Source organism: Colletotrichum lupini, chromosome 6 (assembly GCF_023278565.1).
Source record: "Colletotrichum lupini chromosome 6, complete sequence".
Taxonomy (NCBI): Eukaryota; Fungi; Ascomycota; class Sordariomycetes; order Glomerellales; family Glomerellaceae; genus Colletotrichum; species Colletotrichum lupini.
The window spans coordinates 4,640,898-4,664,321 of NC_064679.1; the positions used below are offsets into that span (position 1 = coordinate 4,640,898).

The window sequence follows — 23,424 nt, forward strand, 5'->3', positions numbered from 1 at the left end:
GGCTATGATAATCGTAAATAGGGCCCCTAATTGGCCCCTGCGCAGTCGGCTGTATGCCGCGGTCGAATTGGACTTCCAATCCGACACATACATTCCTACGGACACCAGGCCGCAGCGGAGAATTTTACATCAACGCAGCAAGCGCCGAAAGAATGGTCATAAGCCAATCCTACCGTTACCTTGGAATTCGTACCTCATCACCAGGACAGGCATCCTACCGAAGTGCTGCAGAAGGTGAGAGGGACCCAATCCTGGTGCTGGAAGTGGCCTTGGCACCTTTGCTGCGAGATGTAAGTTTGCTGGCAACTCGAGAATACGCAAGGTCAAAGAAGCGGCCGCTTGTGGAGTTCGCCCTAGGCGTTATCTTGAAGTCTTACTCAGACAACACGACCATCTTCCGAACGCTAAGGAAGGCTGATATAAATGGCTTGACATCCAGAGACTGGATAGCTATTCATTGGCTTGCCGACCTGTGTTTCACCCCAACTTTTCCGGGAACAAGCCTGGAACCGTTTATCTTCCACTGCTGCGTACACGGGCAAACGGAGGCTTTGAAGGCTTTGCAATCACTAAAAAATGAACATTCAGAAAAGTCCAACACAAGATCCATGGCAAGTGGAAGAGACAACGAAATTATTTTCGGCGCCGTGGAAGCTTTCTTGAGAGTTCGAGAGAAACACGACACTTGTTTGAACGGAACTTTGAAGGCATTGCGTACTATCTGTGAAACAAAACTTCACCAGATGTTAAAATACGCCAGTACTCATGTCGCATCAAACGCGTCGAGAGGTGAGCTAGAACATCGGGGCGCTATTGAGAACTTACAGGGTTTTGTGCGTTGCCTGTCGGCAGAATACCAACCACAAGAGGTTGTACAGAACTGTTGTAGTTTCGCAAGAAAGCCGTCACATAACTCCGAGGGGCTCGCTGGCTGTAGTGAGATCAACAAAGCGTTTCAGGAAGTGTTCCTTTGGATGAAATCAAATCTAGCAACTGAATTTGAGAGTGGAGCGGATGCATTCAAGCAAGAAAGGCTGCTGAAATTCGTTCAGCCGGAGGCGGAAAAGGATATAGGAGCCGTGTTGGCTAAAGTAAATCGAGGTTTCCTGTTGAGGGAAGAATATCATTAATGGTCAACTTTCAATGTACATATAGACAATTTCTAGGCGGAAATGAAAAGAGGTTCTCGACTATTGGCTGTCAAGAGGCAGGTCCGTGTAAGCGACATGGTCTCGAGCATGTCACAACAACCCAGATTGTTGAATGAGATGTAAAGACTTTTTCACAAGAAAATTGCGAGATCCCCCTCTTGAAGGTTTGAAAACCCTCAATCTGTCAGAATACTACTCTAGTGTGTCGAAATTCAAAACTTCCGAAGCTAAGAAGTTCTCCGAAGTAAAATAAGCCGATAGGCTTGAATCTGCGGGCAGGAATTGCAAGAAGCATATCAAGCCAAATAATCATGGGTAGTGGTTTCTCCTGTTGAGCTATGAGGACTATCAATACTTACAAATCACACAACCTATCGTCTAGGACCTACACTATTTGGCTACTGGTGATATCTACTTTGTAGCTTAATAACTGTTCCTTGTGATATTCCGCAGATTTATGACTTCGACCCTTTGTTCTCATTTCATGGGCATGATGACTCTACCTGCCTCATAGAACTTTAAAGTAATTTCTTCCACCGCCTCTCGAAGAATTAACAACCCTGCCCACCTTCATATTATACCTTCACAGTTCGGCATTGCTGATAAAGCCTTCTTGACTGCACACGATTCATGAACTCCAGCCAAATCTACTAGTGCTATATTTAACAATAATGACAACTATCGTGATTCATGGCAGTTACACTCGCCAGATGAAGCTCAGATCACTCTTCCCGCTCTCAATCAAGTCCTAGGAGGCTTCCCCGCCTTGTGAATTTTGGCAAATGTACTTGCTTCGTAAAGAAATTGAGAGTCCCCAATGACCCAGGATGATCTTGACCTTAATCAAGTCTCCATAGTCCTCCCTACCTTGCAAAGACTCCTGCTTGCACCTGCCCTTTCAACTTTTAGGAACTGCACCCGCCTTATGATAGTCTTGACAGTTGCACTCGCCTAATGGGGCTAGTTTTATAGCCTGCAACTGCCTTATCAGATTTCACCAGCTCTACCCGCCTCTTTAGAATTCAAGAGATCGTCCCGGCCTTATGAGGCCCTCACACCCCCATCCACCCCATTGATGCTCTTCTCTCTATCTATTAGATTCCCTACCCTCGAAGTCTTCTTTTCCTACAACCTTCTGCCACCAGACATCTTTCTGGTGGCCATTCTCCAGCCGTCTCCAGTAAGACCAACCATCATCGTCTAGGTATGTAAACAATCTCTTCCACGTCATCGCGATAATTGGAAGTATTCTGTATGCTTCTCTCTACATTGAAATCTTCTCTCTTCTGGTGCCCTTGCGTTTGGCGGAGAAAATCAGCACAAACTAGGATACGAAAACGCGTCATCCGCAGGGGCTTCAGTCGCTTGAGCAAGAGTCTTAACTGATAATTTCACAGCCTACAGACATCTTGGCAGAACCCTCGCATACGATACGCAGTTACCACAACAGTAAGTCAGTTGTTTTCTATTTCTTCACTTATCTCGTCTTATGCCGGCGGTCGCAAAATTCGACTCTTTGGTCTGACAGCGCTCTTCTTGTTGACCATCGGCAGTCGTCTCCCTGATCTGAAGCAACAAGCGACACCCATATTCTCTGACCTTTTCAATCCTTCCCTTTTTGTTCTTTCTCAATTCGTTGTCGAATTACGGAGAGTAGGTGTCAGTTGCGCCTTTTCACTCAGTCTCCAAGAAAGAGTGAGGGAACAGAAGACAAGCGCGCTGTACAGCTCTCTTCTGGTGCCTCTCTCGCTCTCAACTTTGCCCTCACTTTAAAATATCCTCTCTTGCCTACGACTTTGCTAACATTCATCAAAGCTTCGCTAGAGCTTTGCCAAAAGCATCACTAGCCATGCCTCGCCAGGTCATCTCCAAGCCGATCATGGGTCCGGCTCGCCGCACCCGCGCTCACAGCCAGGCTCTCATCAACAGTGCCGGTGCTACCGCTGCCGTCAGCAAGATGACTGGCACTGCTGTGCCCAACCTCAAGGGATCGAACACCTCGACCACCGAGCCCCAGGTTGAGAAGGTCAAGAAGGTCCCGAAGGCCAAGCAGGTCGCGAAGGGCAAAAAGGTCCAGAAGCCGAAGCCTCGCTTCGACACCTTCCACCCGTTCCCCCGTCTCCCTAATGAGATCAAGGCAATGATCCTTTGCGAGTACATCGACTTCGAGCCTGCCATCATCTACGCTGACTGCAAGGCGAACAAGAACGACCCGGGCCTGATCGACGTCAACACTGGCAAAGACGGCAGACACTCGAAATACAAATGCCTCGCTGAGCTCACCAAGGGCCTTCCCGACTTCAAAGCCTACATTGAGCGCCAAATTGGTATCTCCTTCCACGACTTGTCCTACAGCCCCGAGGAAGGCGTGCGCAAGGATAAGGATCTCATGGTCCTTATCTTCAGCGAGAATGGGGGACGTCACCTGAATTGGTACAGCGACTCCCAGCGGAATCTAAATCGCGAGCTCTTTGTTCCTGGTATCGAGAACATTGGCGTCATGTACGATTCGAGCCGCCTTTGCGGCATGAGGCAGGTCTCTGGACGCACTACTCGTCCTTGCTCCATTCCTTCTCTCAGTATGATGATCATGAACCTTCGTGACATCAAGAACTTCTACGTTCTTGTCAAGCTGCGCGGCGGCAGTCAGGCTGAGCAGAGGAAGTGGATGAAGAAGCGGCTTCGTGAGTGCTTGCACCGCTGTGGGCGAGCCCGTGATTGACCTCACCTGTATTAACAATAAGAAACCAGGCATTGCGAAGCGTCCCAACAAGGATCTCGTAGTCTTCGAGGACAAGCAGAGAACTTGGGTGGAGATCACTCGGTACACCGCCAGACACCAGGCAAATGGCTCTCTTCTTAGAGATGTCGTCAATTTCCTCATACTGACTGAGCATTTCTACCATTCAACATGCACCATGTATAATGGAGCCCCCAACGTCCGATTCCGCATCCTGGTGGCGTCGCATTTCCTGAACAAGAGCCTGGAAATTTGAGACTGAAAACCGTCACGGAAGAGTCTCTCAGGGTCCAAGACAGCGGAATGTTTGGCAAGGAGGCAATCGAGAAGGGATACGGTAGTATGGTCATGGCTTTCGTGAGAATCGGCTTTACAGATGAACAACGCAGTTCATAAACAAGGCCTCAGCTCATGTGCATTCGGGTTTGAGAGAGGGTATGTGGCAGGAAGTGCAATTACCTTAGCTCAGAAACCCGTATCATTGCAATACAAGGAAACCACAGTATTCCTGCTGCAGTCCGTGACATGGTGCCATTGATCGTCATTCTTGCAGGCATACAGCGCTGCGATGGAACCCTCTCAGCTCTCATGCATGGCATTACATAAGTGGACATCCCTCGTTACTGTTGCCAAGCGATGATCACGGTCTAGTTGCTGCCAGGTATTCGGACCTGCATGATGTGAGTTACGGTTTCGTGACAACTTCACATTGACTGACTATTGTGAAGTGAGATCCGAAAAAGAAGGGCACTCCATAAAAGCTAAGATACAGCTAAAATCCAAAGACAAAGTGGACCGTCGTCATTCGGGTGAGATCCGCCCGCTCGGCTCGGCTTCCGATCGGCGGAGCCTCGAAAAAGCGCCTTATCACGAGCAAATCCCACCGCCGGAAACGAAAAGATTTCGGCGCCGAATGCTCATCCCAGTGGCTTCGATTTCCGGTTTAAAGCCTTGCCTTATTGTCTTGGGGCGGCATCGGAGCATTTCGCTGGGGTGGAAAAGCGACTAGGGGACTGACTAATTTCAACGGCGATATCGTCCGACGCAAACAGCGATAACTTGAGAGCTAAGAACCTTGTTACTTACTCTTGCTCATGTCGCACACGTCACTTCAGTCGAATTCTCTTGATTGTAAGTTCGATTTTTGATTAAACACATGGGACTAAATTAACACTCATTCTGTGTACAGATTGAACGAAGTTTTGCCAATTATAATGAGACTCATTCCAGGATCCAACGACGATGACGACTTCGAATAAACGCCCAAGCAGCGAGCCGCAATGGCTCAAGGCATCTATCGATGTTCTCCAAGCGATAAAGCTAGTATGTCCAACTCACAAATTCATCCTTCTGTAAAAGTAGCTCACTCACCTCGAACAGGCTGCGTCCCAGACGGCTCCGAAACTCCTCAGTTCGTGGCTTTACGTGCCCGCGGGCATCATGGTCATGCTGGCCGCTTGCTTCGGCGTAAGCGTCTTCTTCGACGCCGTCGGCGTTTCTTTCCCTGCCTCTGTGGCCTGTTTGATTCTGCTCTTCTTCGGTCTGTTGCTGTCGGAGCTGGTACTGGGAAACCACAAGACGAGAGCAATCGTTGCCGTCATTGATGTGCCAGTAAGTTCTTGCAATGCGATTGACAATGTTGGAAGCTAGTCGCTAATCGCTAATGAACCTCAGGCGGGATGGTCTCTCCGTTGGATCAACATCTTCTTCACACCATCGTTCATCATGTTGCCTTTGAGTCCCTCAATCGGCATCGTTGAAGTCATGAAGATTATTGCTGTCTTCAGTGAGTCCCCCTTCTTCAATCCAATGTTTCGTGGACCTAACACCCCTCAGTCATTGGCTTCATCGTCATGATGGCGCTCGCCGCATACCTCACCCGCGGCCTCCAACTCCTCCTCGGCTCATCCAAACGCGCAATGACAGAGCGCGCAGAAGAAATGGGCAACGAGACCGACGAGATTCCCCTCGCCGACACCCCTCCGCGAATTGACTCCGTCCCGGGCTCCCGCACCATCTCCGCAGCCCCGTCTTCACTCTCACTCAACACCCTCGCTCCGCCGCCGCCCTCCCAAAACGCCTCACACAACTTCCTCCCGTCAGGAACATCCTCTCCCGCGAGAGTCCACGAAATTAACGTCGATATCCCCTCCTCTCCGCCAACACCACCTCTCCCACCACAGGACCCCGTCCCCCCGCCACGCTCCCAGCTCTGGGCAGCCTGGATATGCGGTCACCTCAACTGGGTTCTTTACGCCTCCATCTTCACCTTTGTCGGAATCCCCCTTTACTACACAACAGGATACGCCATGCCCCTCCACCTAAGCCTCATCCTCCTCGTCTACTTCGCCGCCATGTCCGTCCCCGCAAACTGGAGGCAATATCTCCACCCCGTTCTCGTCACCGCCCTCTTCTCCGTCCTCGGGATCTGGGCTCTCGCCGCCATCCGAGGCGCAGGCCTCTTTGACACCCTCCGATCCTTCCGCACGGGAGCGAATTACACATACCTCTGGCTCCACGCCAAGAACCCGGAAGGCCGCCTCCCCGGCGCCGGCGACATCTTCAGCACAGTCCTTGACGCGAGTATTGTATCGCTCGCGCTGCCGATGTACCAATACCGCCGTGAGCTGAAGCAGAACTTTGTGGCGATCGTGCTGCCCAACATCCTCATGTCGATAGGCTGCCTCTTCTCGTACCCCAAGATCTGCTTCGCCATCGGCATCAGTGCAGAACGGTCTCTCGCGTTTGCGTCGCGGAGTCTGACGCTTGCGCTGGCTCTGCCTGCAACGGAGAACTTGGGTGGAGATTTGAATACCGTGGCTGCGGTGGCTATTATGAGCGGTATTGTCGGTGTGCTAGTTGGCCAGCGGATGTTGGCCTGGATGAAGATTCCAGAAGGTAAGAGGCTGCCCACTGTGAGCTATGAAATAAGTGAACATGAGCAACTTACAGGAAAACAGATGACTACATCACCCGCGGCGTCACACTCGGAGCCAACTCCTCAGCCATCGCCACCGCCCTCCTCTTACGAACCGATCCTCGCGCCGCAGCGCTATCAAGCTTGTCAATGAGCCTATTCGGCACAATCACGGTCCTCTTCACATCCATCCCGCCCATCGCAAGCGTCATCAAATCTCTAGTAACCTGATCATTTTTGAAATATTGTTACTACAGCATCATCGTATTGGAGTCTACGCGCGAGCCAGTCTACGCCGGAATGCTAGGAGCCAACCCCCTCCAAAATCCACACCTGGCACCACGCCCACCCTCCCATACATCCGCAGGGACAACCCGGATATCATTCACCTGTCCCGGCGCCATAAACTGCGTAACCCGCGCCCCCCACGAAGTCGTAAACTCGTACGGAACGCCGCCCGTCTGGTTCAGGTTCACCTGCTTCGGTGCCTCCTCCGTCCAGACAGGCCACTTGCTCGCCCCATTCTCGGCGCCCGCGTCGGCACCGGAAGCTCCGTTGGCGATATCATTGCTGATGGAGGGGTCATCGCCCGTGATGAAGTTACCCCAGATCTTGCGGAAGGCGAGGACAATGTCCGGGCCCTGGTTCGGTGTCGCGGGGCCAAAGTAGCCTGGGATGTCGGCCGTGTGCCAGGCAAAGGGGACGGAGTACTGGTAGTGCCACGACGACTTTGGCGACGTGAAGGCGTCGGAGAGCCAGTAGCTGGGGCACACGAATGTTGCCTCGGCGTAGATGTTCTATTGCAATTGTGTTAGACTTAGGGCCACGAGACATGGCAAGAATTCCTTACGTTTGCTCTCTGCTGTTGTCCGGTCCCAGATTGGCTCACGTCAAGGGCCGTAAGCCCCGCCAACCCGTTCGTCTCGAAGCGAGTATCGTTCGCGCCTGTCTTTGTTGGATTCGCGGCGAGGATCTCGTCGATTTGGCCCGCCGAGAGGTTGGGGAACTCGAGCTTCAGCCAGGACGTCAAGTCTGCGACGCTGACGATGTTGGGCGGGGTGAGGAGAGGTCCTTCATTGGCGTTATGCTTGCAAGGCTCTTCAGTTGCCGGCCAAGAACGTGGAGCTTCGTGGGGAGGATACTCACACCGACGAGGAGACGCTCTCCATTGACTCTTTTTTGCTTCATCTGCTCAGTCGGCAGGCTCTTGATGTATACGCCGTCCGTCACAGGGTAGAAAGCCCTGTCGTCGTCCAGTTAGCCGCGTTCAGGAAGGGCGAACCGCATGTCCTGAAAATCGATTACTTACCAGAACCCATACGGCTGTTCAAACGTGGTGTTCGCACTAGCAAGCTGCAGCGTCATACTATCCTTCCCACGAAGGCACGCAAGAACATCGACAGACGACGAGCACCCCGCCTTCTCGGCAAATGCCTGGTATCGCGCCGTCGGAAACGTCGCGTCATAGTCATAATGGAAGGGAAGATACGGCGAAGCAGCGATCCCCTAGCATCGGAATCGAGTCAGCCAATCATCACCCCAGGCTTCCATCCCGCAGCCTGTCAAAACTTACGTTCTTGAAGAGCGTCGTCCCAAGACTACCGTCCACGGCGAGAGTGTGATACATCACCGACCCGGCGCCCGCCGACTCCCCCGCAATCGTGACCTTTCCACGATCTCCGCCAAACAGGTCGATGAAGCGCTGGACCCAAGCAAGCGCAAAAGCCTGGTCCAGAAGTCCCGCGTTCACGACACCGCGAGCCTTGACGTCCGCAGAGGAAAGGAACCCTAACGCGCCGAGCTGTACATCGTCAGTATGCTGTCTCTCAACAGATCTCTCTCACCCACCACCAAATCCCGGGAGAAGAATAGACAGATACCCTCAAAAAAAGATACGGAAAAGCAAAAGAACATACCCGGTACTGAATCACAACAGCCACAAACCCACCCTCATTCGCCCCAATAATCTCCGACATGTCAATCCTCCCATCACCGTAGCCGTACCCACCGCCGTGGATGTACACCAGCACCGGCAAATCCTTGGCGTCGGCGGGCGCGTACACGTTTAGGAAAAGACAATCTTCTTCACCGGGGATGAAGGGGAGACCCGGGACGGCGGGGTAGTTTTGCGGGCAGATGGGGCCGAACTCGGTTGCTGCCGTCACCGGGACCCCGCCACCGGTGACCGTGTCGTTGGATGAAGGGAGACGAGGCGGTTGCCAGCGCTGTGAACCCGTCGGCGGAGCTGCGTAGCGGATGCTGGAGGGGTTTAAGTAGACGTCTACGAGACAAATAGACAAACATCTTACCCTTTCCAGATATTGAGGCCGCTGGTGGCGTTGTTGTACCCTTCATACTTGGCGTAGCCCAAATCTACAAGTAGCGAAGAAGGCTGCCGCTGAGGGACATCGCCCAGACCCCGCGTGTCGACAAGCAGTCGATCCAAAAACGTGGCCGCCGCATCCTGCGATGTAGACGAGGGAAAGGCGCCCGAGAGGCAGGGCGCGATAAGTCCCGCGACGACTAGCGGTAGAGTCCTGAAGAGGCGCATGGTTTACGGGTGAGCGAATGTGATGTTCGACGTACCGCGAACGAGTGACCGTGACGGGATCCGAAGGGAGGGAAGCTAGCTGTATAAGGACCTCGCAGAATGAAATCTCAAAGTCCTCCTCCGTCGTAGTTTGCATGTTCACACAAGCGGCAATATGCCGCACCAGTTATTGAAGTTGACTAATACCGGCCGGGGGGACATCTCCGTCACGATTCACCTTATTTTGAGTTTCCTTACCCGCACTGACTACCTAAACAAGCAGTCCAGGAAGGCCGGAACGCTAACGAAAACCTGGTTTGTTAATGTAGACCAATATGCGTAAACCCCATTCCATGAACCCCAAGCCATTCTTCCCCGTTAATATCCAACAGCCGAGTCAATCGTAGCACGGTCCCCGATGCTTCGCGAATAGGGGAGGGGGGACTCTCGGTCCGTGCCATAATTCCCTGAAGCGATTCAAGCTTGTCCAATGTTTGCTGACCTCGTTCGCTGTACGGATGATGCGATGAACAGCGGGGGAGCCACTGGGGGAGGGCATGTCAGCGTCACATCGGGTCGTGGTATGGACCTCTCTGGCGAAGACGGCAGCTTCCTATCCGTAGAAACCGAGCTTTAAGAATGCGGAATACGAGGGGTAGAAGCGAGGTGCCGACTTTACTACCTCTATGCAGTTGCTTTCCTATACTGCCTAAAGTACACAGGTATCAATATTAGGCCAACTGCTCAGGTTTCAATTAAGTAGTAGTAAGATGAAATTCTGCGGCGTTGAACAGCATACAACAGAAGCAGATTTGAACTTCAAACAGACAACGCTCTCTGAGGTGAGCTATTGAGAACTAGAACCCATCCCTATATAACTATGGAGCTCGCTTGAGCATTAGAGTTCAATCTCCACACAAAAAAAGGATCCTGAAGAGCAAGGCCGCATCCCCTGAACCTCCCTTCGTCCGAACATCTGTCCGTAGACGCCACGCGCGATCGACCGCGGAGCCACCGTCTCGATAAGAAGCAGACGTATTCTACCCATCGTCTTGTTTATCTGTCTCGGGCTTCCCCCCACTCGTCCTACAGCCTCCCGCAGGATCTCCCCGACACACACTAGGTGCGGGGTCTCACGCCGTCTCCGACAGCGTTCCCGCGCCTAGGGTGCCGTGCGCCACCGACGCGGACGGCCGGGGCCGAGTGACATGCCCCACGCCGGTGATCCTGTAATGCTGCTGTTGAAGAACTGCCTTAATAATATAGTACCTTGAGTCTTGATACTCCAGTCACTGCAAGATCAAACGCGACAAGTCATAATCAGTAGCTCGCATTGTCTTAGTCGAACCTAGGCCATTCATAATCCAGCCAAATCAATTGCAATCCCAGCAACAAACCCGTCCAAATCATGCGGGCGGATTCTTTAGCCCGCCAGTTTTCTTCCCAAAGTTATTTCCCAACGTCATGAACCGTATATAATCATCCGCGTACCTCTGTCTTCGCCTATTTGATCAAATAAGAAAGGAAAACGGGGTGCCTCATTTCCGCTCCTCAAAGTAGAACTTGCCGAGCTTGTCGCCGCCACCCTGAGGGCTACCAAGCGCGTTGTTACCTACGCGTGCCTCGCCCCCATCAAGTCGCTCCCTAAGAAGACGCTCTGCGGTATCACGAGCTGTTGGCGTCGTGGCGGAGTTAGCTTGTGAAGATTGCTGGGGGAGCTGGGAAGCAGGGACAGGTGGCTTGTTGGTGGTGTCGACGTACATTTCGTCGCTAGGTACACCGGCACCATCATTGGTCGTACCATCCATCATCCTCGCATCCCGTCTTTCCTGCATTGCGGCCGCGCTGGTGGGAGTATCACCGCCCATTGTGACGTCGCGGGCCCGCTGCGTCGGCAAGCCGTCACTCAGACCAGAGGCACTTCGCTCCAAACCCCAGATACCGGCCTGGCCAGCGACTCCAGGAATGGGGCGACGCTGGTAAATGGGACCAGACACGGTGCTGTTGGCGCCCTCGCCGAAACCAACAAGGCTGGCGGATCCATCGTCGCTCATGCGGTCGTCGTAGCCTCCGGTGGACCCAGCCGTCTGGTCCTCGTCCATGCGTTCAGGCTCGGCGCCCATACTGGTAACCGAGTCGGCCTCGCGGTAGTTGGTATCCATGCTGAACATATCCTCATCCTGCTCGCCAGGTGCGGTGCGCGTCTCGTTGTCGTCACCGACATAGCTCTCAGTCGCGCTGGCGGTACCGACAGTGCTCATCTTAGTAACAGCGGTGGGTTGGCCATGGGCATCAAAGTATGCGGGTGTGAGGTGAGTGTTGGGCGGGTAGTTGGCAGGGAAGCCGGTGGAGGTGGGGGTCGTCTGAGGAGAGATTGAGGAACCGGCATTCTGCTGGTGCGGCGGGGCGCGCAGAGTCGAGACTCGCTCTAGACCGGCGAGGCGGGAGATTCTGTCGGCGCGCTCGGCCTCGAGGCTCGTTGTAGAGGGGTGGTGAGCGTGGCCGCGGACACCGGCGGGACCCTGGGGATAGTGGCCTCGGTGACCATCTTTGATAGCGGTGGTAGAGAGGGCAGAAAGGGAGGTCGTGGCGCTCGTGGGGGTGCCGCTGTGTGGGGAGATATTAGCTTGGGAATCAAGTGGGAGAGAGGAGGCGAGACAGCGTACGGCATCTCAGATGGAGTATCCGGGTTGGAGGTGGGAGGAGGGAGGTTGATGAAGGTAGGACGCGGTGCTTGCGCCATGGCTGCTAGATTTGACGTTGGTGTCTGGGAAGAAGCGAAAGGGTGTCGATGAGGTCGATAGCGGACGCCGTCGACGTTATATGTGTCGATATTCGGACCGAGATGTGCTCGTAACCGGTTGCTCGTAAGTAGTAGATGCTCTTCGGGCAGAGATGGTTTGGGGGCGCTCCGTGGTAGACGATAGTTAAACGGCGGAAACTATCGGGTATCGTCGTCGGGTGTGTAGGTGGGCGTTACCTCCAGAGCCAGACAATGGAGGTGGAATGGTGGTATCTAGCACAGAGTCGAATGGGTATCGCAAAGGGAGCAATTCGCATGTGCGCTTCTTGTCGTCGTGTGAAGAAGAAAGGGTGACGAGGTGTGGCCGGAATGTGCAGAGTTCCAAGTTGGGTGAAGAAAGCCAAGTGACTGGATGTTGGACGTTCGCGTCAGGCAGGCGTGACAGGGAAACACTGAGGTTGGTCCCCTGAAGTCATGAAAGTGAAGCGCCCCAAGGTCAAGGTACTTGGGCTGTTCGTACCGAATGAGGTGGGAAAGCAAGGCAAGCGCTGGGCGTGGGTGGGTACCTTCCTTAGAAGCTACTCAAGGTACGTACAATAGGGAGGCAGACACGCAGAAGGAACAGCAGGAGCAGAAAGAGCAGGAGCAAGGCGGGGGAGGGGAAGAGCACGCAGCAGGCGGGGGGACCAACGATGGGCAGGAACGGGGACGGTGACGGAGCGTCGGGTGGGCAGAGCACCTCAGGGCAAGGCAAGAGCACTGGGCAATGTCCCTTCCTCCCTGGACCTGCCCGCGCTACCAATGACGTAGACCCCGGTACCTTGAGTGCCCCGCTTACATCACCGGGAGAAGACACGTTCTACGAGCTTTGATTGGTTTATAAGACTTCTGTCGCGATTGGACCCCACCTATCTTGGACCCCTCAGGCTGGGAAAAAGGTACGAAGTGCATGTATCTTTTTGTGAATAAGAGACCCTGAATGCTTCTCCTCCACGTCCCTGCATCTCCTTCCCGTTGCGTGGGTTCGTTCTGTATGATGTTCATTTCCCATTTGCCCAACCCATGTACAATGATGGCATTTCATTCCATGCGATAGTCTCCTGTGCAGTTCACGTGTACAGTATTTCGTACATACGAGCTGGATTCCAGGGTTTGAGACAAGATACTGCCCATCCTCTGAGTTACGACATCTCAAAAAACGCCCGGCTTAAAATCAGTCACCCTCGCCTTGATAATAGCCGACCCAACCTGCTTCATAAACGCCTGGTGCGCAGGGTCCTTGTGGAGGTAATAATCGCGGTCCTCAACGCTCTCGAACTCGGCCACAAAAATGTGCGTGATGCCGTCCTGCAGACCCTCGGGGCTACAGTCGAGGCCGCCGACCAGAGACTTGATGTACGACTTGCTAGACGTCGGGTGGATACAATTCTCCTTGAGCGCCAACATGGAATCGCACATCTGTGTTTAGCGTTAGCCTGTGCTTCTGCTGTCAAGCTATTACTACGTAAGCTCCCTGACACCAGGCCCGCAGGGTTGTGGCCAAACATACCGTCTTGACCTCCTCTGCTGGAATGAGCTCCTTGAACTGGAACTGGACAACGTGGATGACGGTCATTTTGAATATCAAGAGTGGGTTATGCAAGCGGGGGCATAAAGGCTGAAGTTTAGATAAAGTAGATTCGAGCGGACCTTGGGTTGTTGATCAGTTGTTTTGGCTTCCCTTCCGGACGTCCTCACCCCGCCTCTTGTTCAACGCGGGCGGAGTGCGGAACGGCGGGGCATCGCCATCTCATCCGTCATCGTCCCGTCTTGATGCGGGGTGACCTTCGGCCAATCATACATGCGAACCACAACCACCCGGCTGGTCCTCAATTGACCAACATCCACGCCTAATTGAGAGGCATGCATAAATGCACCGTGTAAGGGGTATTAAGGTGCTGTGTACTGGCGATGTACTCTCCCAGGTCTATCTTGTCTTCGGGTTCACGCTCCAAGATGCCTAGCATATCGTGTGGATGCAGAGTCACGTGTGGCTGCGCTAATCTCCAGCCGGGCCTTAGGAAGATGGGTTTCACCATTTGCTCATGAGAAAAGCATTGTCTCTCGCATGGCCTTGGTTTTGTCATCGGTGCCGTCAGCCTCTTGGAAGCGTTTCTCAAATGACTCTTTGATCTTGTTTCAGTCTCTACAGTCGTCCTTCGATTGAGTGCCTGACACGGGCTGCCACCAATGATACATGCATCTTGTGGACATCTGTTGTGGATCGGTGCTTTTGATATTATCACATCGTTTTCAATACCCATGTGTTCCAAGTATCAATCGATTCACCGCTGAATACGACCGGACACGTGCAATGCGGTGACCACTAACACTTCCCTCTCATCAATGTTCATTCATAAAAACTAGAAACCATCGAGAGGGACTAAAGATTCGACCAGGCCAGTCTTGAAAGAATCAATGAATACGACTCCGAACAGAGTATCGACTATCGTTCGCGGTCTTTCAAATCAGTGACAATGCTGTGCCTTTAATGGATATTAAACGTTGAGATACGTACAATATCTCACGTACCCAAGAGGAACTTAAGTTAACTGTGATATGAAGAAATGACTCGAGCTGTCGGGACCCTTGATCAAAAACATTTTGAAATAATAATTTTCATTATTCTATCTCTTCCTAATCTCCTCCCCTCTCTTCCTCATTACAAAACCATCATCCATGGTCTTCCCCACCAATTTTATCACCAAATCTATTCCAGCTCATCATACGAGAGCATTCAATACAAAGGGAAAATCTTTCTCACATCAAGCTTTTGCTATCAAGCCTGTGCCACCAAACTTATGCTCGTTCATGGTATCCCTAAACCACTGCAGGGTCCAGGTTACAAGAACACAAGCATACCAATAGCAACCGCACCAAGAACGCTCATCAGCGGCATCACACTGACAGCCATCAGAGCGGGCTCGCCGGCCGTCACCACGGCGGTGGGAGACGTGGTGCCGGGGCGGGTGCCGCTGACGGTGGTGGGGACGGCCGGAGTGGTCGCGGGAGAGCTGCCGGCGGGAGGCTTGGTGGGGTTTGAGGGAGGGTTGGAGGCAGGGGGGTTCGCGGGAGGCTGCGCGGGAGGGCTGGCAGGGGGGTTGGAAGGAGGGTTGGAAGGAGGGTTGGAAGGAGTGTTGCTAGGAGGGTTGCTAGGAGGGTTGCTAGGAGGGTTGCTAGGAGGGTTGCTAGGAGGGTTGGAAGGAGGGTTGGAAGGAGGGTTGCTGGGCGGGTTGGAAGGAGGGTTGCTAGGCGGGTTGGAAGGGTTGGCGGGAGGGTTTGACGGGTTGCTGGGAGGGTTCGACGGGTTGGTAGGAGGGTTGCTGGGGTTGGTAGGCGGGTTGACAGGAGGCGAGGCCGGGTTCGAGGGCTTCGTGACCAAAGTCGAGCCACCAGGGCCAGTAGGGGTAGGAGTTCCCTGGCGGGTGAAGGACGAAGTAGTAGTCGTGGTGAGGGTGCTGCAGACGGCGTTGTTGCAGGTAGTGTACGTCTTTGTAAGGGTCGAGCAATCAGTGTAGAAGGGTGCCTGGGTGCTCGTGGCGGGAACGTAGACTGGGCGCGTGTAGGTCGAGCAGGTGCCGTTGAAGTTGCAGCGAGTGATGGTCGTCACTGTCGGGGGAGTGACGACGGGGGGAAGGGGGTAGGTGATTGTGGTGACGGGCTTGCAGTAGCCGTTGTAGCAGGAGGTGATCGTCACGCAAGGGGGCAGGGTGATGACATTGCAAGTGCCGTTAAAGTTGCAAGTGGTGGTTGTCACCGGGGGAGGGATGGTGATAGGGGCGGTCCCGTTGGGGAACACGGGAGGAGTAGTGACGGTGGGATCAACCGGGACAGGGATGACGGTGGTGCTGTTGTTGGGAAGGGTCACGGTAGAACTGGTAAAGGTAGGGAGAACGCCGGGGTCGGTGGTGTTGAGGGCCGAGGTTGTGAGGATGGTAGAGGTGACCACGTCGGTGGTGGTGGTCGACGTGGTGGCGACGCCGGGGTCCGAGGACGTCGAGTCGGTAGAAGTCGAGGTCTCGGTGGTGCTCGGGACGGTGCTGGCGCCGCTGCTGAGGGTAGAATCCGTGGTGACCGAGGTGCTCGTGGGAGCAATAACCGTGACGGTAGAGCTGCCGTCACTGGTCACGATGGAGGTGCCGGTGGAAGCCGTGCTGCTGGAGCTGGCGGAGGAGGTCAGAGTGGTGGTGGTGCCGCCGCCGGTGACCGTGGTCGTGGGGTTAGCCACGGTCACGGTAGTGCTGGGCGTCACGGTCGTAGTCGGAGCGACGACGGTGGTCGAGGTGGTCGACTGGCCGTTGACACCGGCCAAGAGGGCGGCACCCGCGGCGAGGCGGATAATGGCGGGAGAAACCATCTTGATGGTTTGTAGATATAAGCGAGAGTGGTGGTTGGTTCTGTTTGACTAGACTCTTGATCTTGAGCTAGAGAAAACGAAAGACGAAAGCGAATGTTGAAGCAGAAGCTCAGAGAGAAGGGGGGTGTTGAAGATGTGTTTGCTGTGATGAGGATAAGAAGAAAGGACTGATATCGGCTGGGTTCAAGGAGACTTGATATAGCCGTTGACCGTGTGGTGCAAGTCTGCCCATCCTCCTGAGAACATTACCGAGAACGTAGGTGGGACCATGCAGGAACAGTTCGTGAGCTCCATCCAAAGTGGATAATCTTTGGCCAAGAGCATCGTGAAAATTCAGAGATCTCGAATATGGCTGCATGCGGCAAAAGATGTTGCGAGCTCCTCGTGCACTCTGCCAGTTCGGACCGTTTTGGCGTACGCCATAGTGGGCAGTTGGGACTGGCAGTTGGACGGATGTGGTAAGAAGAAGAGGTATTTTTGGGATGAACCTGTAAGCGAGCATGGCTTACACGCGAGTGGTCCAGGGAAGAGAGTTGCGCCGGGCGAGGTACGGAACCAGGGGAGAAGAGCATTTCGTCGGATCCGGATAGATCAGAGGCAAGTGCGGTGGGTTTGGTGAGGTAGTTGTTCAGAGTGAGACATTGCGCGATGGATCTGGTGGATATCTTCAGGTGTGAGGAATGTTGGTGATCGCTGCGACTCTGCGCGAGGCGATTCAGAGTGAGACAAGACTGGCGAGGGGAAACGGAAGGCGACTGCAATCCAGGGCAACGAGAGGGACAAGCCAGCGTATCCGTACGGCCCGGATCATGTCTCTTCGGCACCGAAGACAGCCTTGCTCACGTCCAAGCCCTATGAGAACGTCATCGCCACTGTCTCGCCGTGAGACAGCCGGTTCCCGAAGTCCGGTGGACTCAGCATTCCAGCCTGGTCCCGGGATGATTGTCCATGGGGAAAGAGAGGGATTGTTCAGTCATCAACTGCCGCTCATGACATCCCGGAGGAAATTCTGGTGGATTCCTTCGTGTCCATCATGAACTACAAGCTTAAAGACCTAGTAAGAAAATCTAGTTAGAAAATTCATATTAATCAGACTTATTGCCCTCAAAACCTCATTGGCCCCGAACTCAAACCATGCAAAATCTTTCGTCTGTTGAGTGAATACGAGGAGGAAATATCTGCTTCATGGCCGCAAACGGCAGATTGTCGATGAAAATCGTAAAAGTTCTTCCGGAGCTTGGCCGTACTGAGATAAACGCGCTTTCGGTCCTTTGACGCCGCATCCACTCTCATGATCTACGGCACCCCCCCTCTCCCCACGTGTGGGTGGGTGGGAACGGGATATGAGTTGGTTGCGCGATGTTGAGAGAAGCCACAGAGCGTGTCATTGAGTCTTGTGGCGGAGCGCCGGAGTCAAGGGGGAAAGCCAGTTGGACCCGGCTGGGAGGGTAGTGGCTTGCGCCGTGATCGGTCGTGTCGACTGGTAAACCGTAAACGAAGTTCCTGAGACATCAGCTCGTGTTGCTGGAATGTGGCCGATTGAGGATCAAGATCTCGGATTGTGAGTTTGTGTGCTGCCGGCTGAAATGTCATGGAGAGTGTGGTACGATGGGTTCCAACCCCTGGCAACTGCCGAGGCGTAGATCTGAGAACTGACCGAAATGTGAAGCTACGTCTGGCTTGAACGCTGTCCTGCGTCGTATCCCATAGTTAGCGAATAAGCGTAGCAGACTGATCTTTGGGTCAGCGGGGAAACTGCCAAGACGAAAAGCATAAAAAATATGAAGTAATAAACGTGAGCCATGTATTCATCTAGATTCCTGGACTGAGCTCTGCCTCCATGCAAAACGCCCCGACAAATGAAAAGATATCCAACCTAATCTATTCATACATGACGTAATAGTCTTTCTCAATCATCCACTGCTCTCCCCGGCGTTGCCGCTCACAATTTCATACCAAGTGCCTTGTGCACACGCATGCTCTGCCGGATGCTCAGGTCGAGCATAATCTCCTCACTACCACCGGGAATGGCGTATGCGCGGACGTCGCGGTATAGTCTCTCAACCTTGCCGCCCTGGCCACCGCGAGAGTACGACAGACCACCAAAGATCTGTGACGCCTCACGAGCACAGAACTCAAAGGTGACGGTGCTCTGGGCCTTGAGGCCGGCAATGGCACCACCAAGCTTGAGCATGGCCTCGGTCTCACCCATCTTCTGGCACTGGAAGATGAGGTTCTCGAGCCATGCGTACGAGGCTTCAATCTGGCGGGCCATATGCGCAAGCTTGAGACGAATGACGGGATGCTCGTAGAGCTTCTTGCCAAACGTACGACGCTTGTTGGCGTACTTGACGGACTCCTCGTAGCACACGCGAGAGAAGCGCAGGCACTGGATGATGATACCGATACGCTCGTGGTTGAAGTTGGTCATGATGACTGGAGTGTGTTAGTAAGGGATACGGGGCAAATTTGTGGAAACGACTACATGCCTCTGAAGCCCTGGTTCTTCTTGCCGAGCAAGTTCTCAACAGGTACCTTGACATCCTCAAAGGTGATGTAGGTGGTACCGCTGGACCAGACACCCTGGCAGTCCATCCGTCTTGTCGTGACACCGGGTCCTCTCTCAATAAGCAGCAAGCTGACACCGTTCATGCCTTCGCCACCCGTGCGGACGGCGGTGGTGAAGTAGTCGCACCAGATACCGTTAGTAATCCACTTCTTCTCGCCGTTGACGATGAAATGCTTTCCATCCTCGCTAAGCTTAGCCTCGCAAGTCAAGTTGGCAACGTCAGAGCCGGCATCGGGTTCGGTAATGGCCAAGCAGATGCGCTTGTCACCGTTGAGGATGCCGGGCAGGATACGGTCAACGAGAGCCTTCTGGCCAAACTTGACCAGGGGCGGGCAGCCAATGCCGAAACCACCAATGACGTTCCAGACAAAGCCACCTGATGCTGCACGAGACAGCTCGTCGGTCAAAAGCATCTCATGGAAGAGATCCCAGTCCTCTGGAGCCACCGACGCAACGGTGTTGTTGGTGTACTGCGTAGGGTAGTGGACACCGAGCAGACCAGCAAGGTAGCCGCGCTCACCCATCTGCTTGTAGATGGCGGGATCAACCTCCTTCTTCTCATCCCACTCACCAACGAAGGGCTCGACATTTGTCTCGACCCATTCGCGGATCTCGGTGCGGAGGGCAGCGTGTGTCTCGTTGTAGTAGGGAGTGTGGTACTGTAGGCAACATGTCAGTGAATGTTAAGCACCAGAGGATACTTGGCAATTGAACTTACAGCCTGGTACCAGTTGGGGTCGGCGTAGGGAACCAAGTCGCCAAAGGGATCCATTGGCTCGGACTCTTCGGTGCTGCTGGCAACGACCTTCTTGGGGGCGGCCTTCTTGGGCACGGGAGCGGCGGCAGCAGGTGCCGCTTCGACGGGCTTAGGCTTGGAGTCGAGGGAGCCGACGTGCAACTTGGCCTTGTACTTCTTCAGGATACCTTCATTGTGGTACTTCCAGAACTGCTTGGAGGCGTCCTTTCCGGCAACGCGCTGGAGGATCTTCTTACCACCTGAGGAGGTCAGTCAGAGAGGCGTACGTGGGGTCATCTTGGAAAGCAGAGGCTGGAGCAGAGGCAGAGAAAATGGCAGAACTGAACATACCTGGGTGGTCATCCTGGAACTTTGTGAGGTCGTAGACATCGCCGTCGACGATGATGAACAAGTCGTCAGGCTTGTTGTGCGACGCAACGTCGCCAGTGGTGAAGGTCTTGGACATTGTGACCGGTGATTACTCTGTCGTACGATGCTGTGGAGTATGTGGGTGCTATCTACGGCGGACTCTCGTCGGATGGGTATTCGCTGTTTGACTGTGGACTGTGGGATGACAGGAGAGATGAACCAGGGGAGAGAAAGACGAAGAAGGACGAGGGGGATAACAATGTTTAAAGAGGTCTTGCCGGAAGAGGATGTGTCTGGGGAAATGGTGTCAAAGAAACGAGTCGCGACGGCCAAGGTCGGCAAATGGGCCAGCAGCTCAAGCGCAGGCCAGACAATCACATGCTTGCGGACGCGGGAAGGTAAGCCCAAGGTAAAATGGGAGAGGCACCTGCCCTTTGGTTTCTGGGAGAGGGTTACCTTCCATTGGACCTGCTTACCCAGGAGGGTTTAGGTACGGAGTACATCCAGGTTGGCTGGGGAAAGTACCCCTTCCCGCCTCGGGGTGAAGCTGGGGTGCAGATGGCCAGCAAAGGTACCTACCTCTTTCGACGGGCTCTCGTCACCTTGCACGTTTGACCCAGGGGATGCGTGTGCGGACACAGCCGCAGCTTCAGTGCAGCACGACGGGACATGCAAGTAAGTACCTTTGCGCCGAGGCATTGCAACGAGTCTACCTGGATAGCAATGCAATCGATTGCCGGCACATTGTGTTTTGTGTGCAGCCTCCAGGCTCACGAGGCCATTCAATGCCATCATCCATCTGTGTTTGTTGGCCTGAAGATTCTCCAAGTTCCCCCACACCTCTCGAGGTCGCAGGCAGAGATACTGGTACACTACACATCAAGCCAGAAACAAAAACATGCGGAAATTCGGGGACGGGCCCTTTGTGTGGGGAAATCTGCAGTACGGAGTAAGTAAGGATACTAAGGCCGCGGGTAGCATCAGTCACTGAAATTGCGGCGGACACGACTGGCCATGGCCGAAATCAACCACAATCAAGTGCCATTGGATTGGTTCGGAGGATGGCGAACGGGAAACAGACTCCAGAGTGAGCTTGGGGAGCCGTCGCACTAGTCCCCATTGGCGACATTTAGGTGCGCTAATCCGTGTCATGTGGTCTCGTGCAGCCTCTCCCCAGTCCCAAGTTTGCGCGCCGTCCATTGTCTCTTGTTTTTTTGTCGCCTGGCGTGTGAAAGACCCCTCTGGCCTGGATCAAAAAGTTTACAAGAATGCGACTGGTGCTCAACTGCAGCCGTGTGTGTTGGTGCGACTCTCCCTTTGCGCAACATGTGATTCCCGATTTCTGTTTCGGGCGTCGCACCTCCTTCTTCTTTGGCTGATGTCATCGAGGGGTGGCCCGTTTCCGGTTCGCGAGGTGTGGATCAACCTCGGCATCTTTTCCAAAGGTGACTGGCCAATGGGAATCCCATCGATGGTCATGTGAGGTGGGTCCTCTCTGCTGCCGCTTTGCTGCCCGTGGCACGCCAGTCCTGACTTTGCATGTACATAGAGACGGAGAGGTGAGCATCCAAGATACACATTCACTTTGCATCCAATGCGCTTCGAGTCAGGCACATGATCTCCCGACAACCGACGTCCTACACCGACGAGCAGAACGCGGAGAACCTGGACGGCGTTGGTAATTACTAGATTAGTAGATTACCCCGTGGGACAAAATTACCGACCCATGGCTAGTCTTCGGCATGCTACGAAGTAGTCTTCTACCTCATTAGCACGTGGGTTAGTCTGCGCAGCCCCACCATTGTCATAGGGGAGGCTGGCTGTCTGTACGGATGCCTTTCTGCCTGTAGACGAGTTTCCAGGTTATTGTCAGATAATCTATATTTGAAAGGTGTCAAGCTGTGGAGATTGATCCTCAATTCATAGCAATCCCTACCAAGACATTAAATCCACATTGCCTCCCGAGAGCAACGGGTCTCCTTTTTGACCCCCAAACGCCGAATCCCACACTAAATCAATCCGTAAAAGGCACCGTTCCATCCCGCCCTTTCTTTGATAGACAATCATCCTCAAAGGGAAGACCACACGCAGCAACCTAGCCAACCTTATCCAACCAGCGACCACTACGTCCATCTAGGCCCCACGAGGCTTAGACTTGGCAGCAGCCTTCTCCTTCTTCTCCAACTTCTGCTTCTTCTTCTTTTCATCGTTCTTGGCATCCAGCTTCCGCTTGTGCGCAGCCTTCTCCTCCTCTGTCTTGGGAATCACCTTGAAGAAACCATCGAGGCGGACTTGCTGGTTGCTCTTCAAGTTCTTCTCCAAGCGGGCGCCTGCTGAGCGCACACGGTCCTCAGAAAAGCCCTTCTCCGTGACAAGGTACTGCACCAGTCCCTCCATATCGGGCTTCTCCCACTTGAAGTCGCAAAGCGGGTCGTCCGCCTTTCGGACATCGGGGTTGAGGAACAGCTCTCGGGCATCTTGGTACGGCCAGTCGTCCGGAATGACGTATTTTTGCTTCGGGTCATTCTTGAAAGCCTCGACTAGTGTCTCCAGGTCACCGTGCTCGCGGATCAACTTGAGAGCTGTCGAAGGACCGACCTTCGGGATGGGGTCAAGGTAATCGCAGCCGAGGAGGATACACAAGTCGACAAACTGTTCGTATAATAAGTTACGACGCGCTCACCCTTGTCAATCATTATTCGGGAGAGACATACCTGCTTCCGCTCCATGCCAAGACCTTCCAGCACCTTCTCAATGTGAACCTCCTGAATGGGCTCCTTGCGCTGCTCGCTGAACGTCAAGTGACGGAGTAGGATCGGGGTATCAAAAGTGAGAGTGTCCATATCCTCACTGGCGGCGGCGTATACCTTGCCTGCACGAGCAAGGACAGCACACTGAGCCTCGGCCTCAGTGGGCGCAATGATGAAGGGGATGCCCATGAGCTTCAGAAGCTTCCGGCAGTCCTCATTGTGCTCGCGAGTCACCCGCACTGTTCTCCGGGAGAACTTCTCAACCTCCTCAGCGGTACCAGTCTCCTTGGCCTCCTCAAGGCCCTCGGTAGCCTCCTGCTTTCTCTGGAATCGCTTGGCGAGCTCGCCAGACTTGAGCTTAGGCGGGGCACCATCGAAGACATATAGGGGCTTGATTCCGTTGTCGACCATTCGGAGTGTACGGTAGAAAAGACCCATGAGATGTGATGTTGTCTCTCCGCTCTCGTTCATGAGCTGTTGGCCATCGGATCGAACGGCGATGAGGAAGGAGTAAATGCTCATG

At 53.9% G+C, this 23,424-nt stretch overlaps 8 protein-coding genes across 8 annotated transcripts; 3 read left to right on the forward strand and 5 right to left on the reverse strand.

Annotated features, from left to right (window-relative positions):
- Positions 1-53: 53 nt before the first annotated feature.
- Positions 54-1,923, forward strand: CLUP02_12850 (uncharacterized protein; the record flags this gene model as incomplete). Its single annotated transcript, XM_049291810.1, has 7 exons — positions 54-687; positions 744-789; positions 890-1,079; positions 1,167-1,270; positions 1,431-1,466; positions 1,534-1,555; positions 1,849-1,923. The coding sequence occupies 7 exons, from the start codon at positions 54-56 to the stop codon at positions 1,921-1,923; spliced, it is 1,107 nt and encodes a 368-aa protein (XP_049148956.1).
- Positions 1,924-3,000: 1,077 nt separating this feature from the next.
- On the forward strand, positions 3,001-7,039 carry CLUP02_12851 (uncharacterized protein; the record flags this gene model as incomplete). Its single annotated transcript, XM_049291811.1, has 7 exons — positions 3,001-3,653; positions 4,179-4,248; positions 4,677-4,700; positions 5,272-5,502; positions 5,566-5,677; positions 5,728-6,789; positions 6,852-7,039. 7 exons carry the CDS (start codon positions 3,001-3,003, stop codon positions 7,037-7,039), a joined length of 2,340 nt encoding a protein of 779 aa, XP_049148957.1.
- Positions 7,040-7,098: 59 nt separating this feature from the next.
- CLUP02_12852 (acetylcholinesterase) lies at positions 7,099-9,359 on the reverse strand (the record flags this gene model as incomplete). The annotated part of the gene is made up of 7 exons (XM_049291812.1): positions 7,099-7,605; positions 7,659-7,895; positions 7,955-8,051; positions 8,118-8,314; positions 8,382-8,609; positions 8,725-9,067; positions 9,118-9,359. 7 exons carry the CDS (start codon positions 9,357-9,359, stop codon positions 7,099-7,101), a joined length of 1,851 nt encoding a protein of 616 aa, XP_049148958.1.
- A 314-nt stretch (positions 9,360-9,673) lies between these two features.
- CLUP02_12853 (uncharacterized protein) lies at positions 9,674-9,975 on the forward strand (the record flags this gene model as incomplete). The annotated part of the gene is made up of 2 exons (XM_049291813.1): positions 9,674-9,741; positions 9,873-9,975. The coding sequence occupies 2 exons, from the start codon at positions 9,674-9,676 to the stop codon at positions 9,973-9,975; spliced, it is 171 nt and encodes a 56-aa protein (XP_049148959.1).
- Positions 9,976-10,876: 901 nt separating this feature from the next.
- Positions 10,877-14,723, reverse strand: CLUP02_12854 (uncharacterized protein; the record flags this gene model as incomplete). The annotated part of the gene is made up of 14 exons (XM_049291814.1): positions 10,877-11,945; positions 12,005-12,221; positions 12,319-12,547; positions 12,677-12,840; positions 12,990-13,110; positions 13,217-13,246; positions 13,303-13,539; positions 13,631-13,770; positions 13,836-13,970; positions 14,027-14,193; positions 14,271-14,323; positions 14,381-14,446; positions 14,505-14,580; positions 14,674-14,723. 14 exons carry the CDS (start codon positions 14,721-14,723, stop codon positions 10,877-10,879), a joined length of 2,754 nt encoding a protein of 917 aa, XP_049148960.1.
- Positions 14,724-14,962: 239 nt separating this feature from the next.
- On the reverse strand, positions 14,963-16,477 carry CLUP02_12855 (uncharacterized protein; the record flags this gene model as incomplete). Its single annotated transcript, XM_049291815.1, has 1 exon — positions 14,963-16,477. The coding sequence occupies one exon, from the start codon at positions 16,475-16,477 to the stop codon at positions 14,963-14,965; it is 1,515 nt and encodes a 504-aa protein (XP_049148961.1).
- Positions 16,478-18,146: 1,669 nt separating this feature from the next.
- Positions 18,147-18,908, reverse strand: CLUP02_12856 (acyl-CoA dehydrogenase domain-containing protein; the record flags this gene model as incomplete). The annotated part of the gene is made up of 2 exons (XM_049291816.1): positions 18,147-18,169; positions 18,434-18,908. The coding sequence occupies 2 exons, from the start codon at positions 18,906-18,908 to the stop codon at positions 18,147-18,149; spliced, it is 498 nt and encodes a 165-aa protein (XP_049148962.1).
- Positions 18,909-18,958: 50 nt separating this feature from the next.
- CLUP02_12857 (acyl-CoA dehydrogenase domain-containing protein) lies at positions 18,959-23,423 on the reverse strand (the record flags this gene model as incomplete). The annotated part of the gene is made up of 12 exons (XM_049291817.1): positions 18,959-19,705; positions 19,765-20,042; positions 20,134-20,239; positions 20,275-20,592; positions 20,653-20,698; positions 20,754-20,798; positions 20,865-21,023; positions 21,140-21,397; positions 21,512-21,816; positions 21,916-21,995; positions 22,296-22,803; positions 22,866-23,423. 12 exons carry the CDS (start codon positions 23,421-23,423, stop codon positions 18,959-18,961), a joined length of 3,408 nt encoding a protein of 1,135 aa, XP_049148963.1.
- Between the last annotated feature and the right edge of the window lies 1 nt (position 23,424).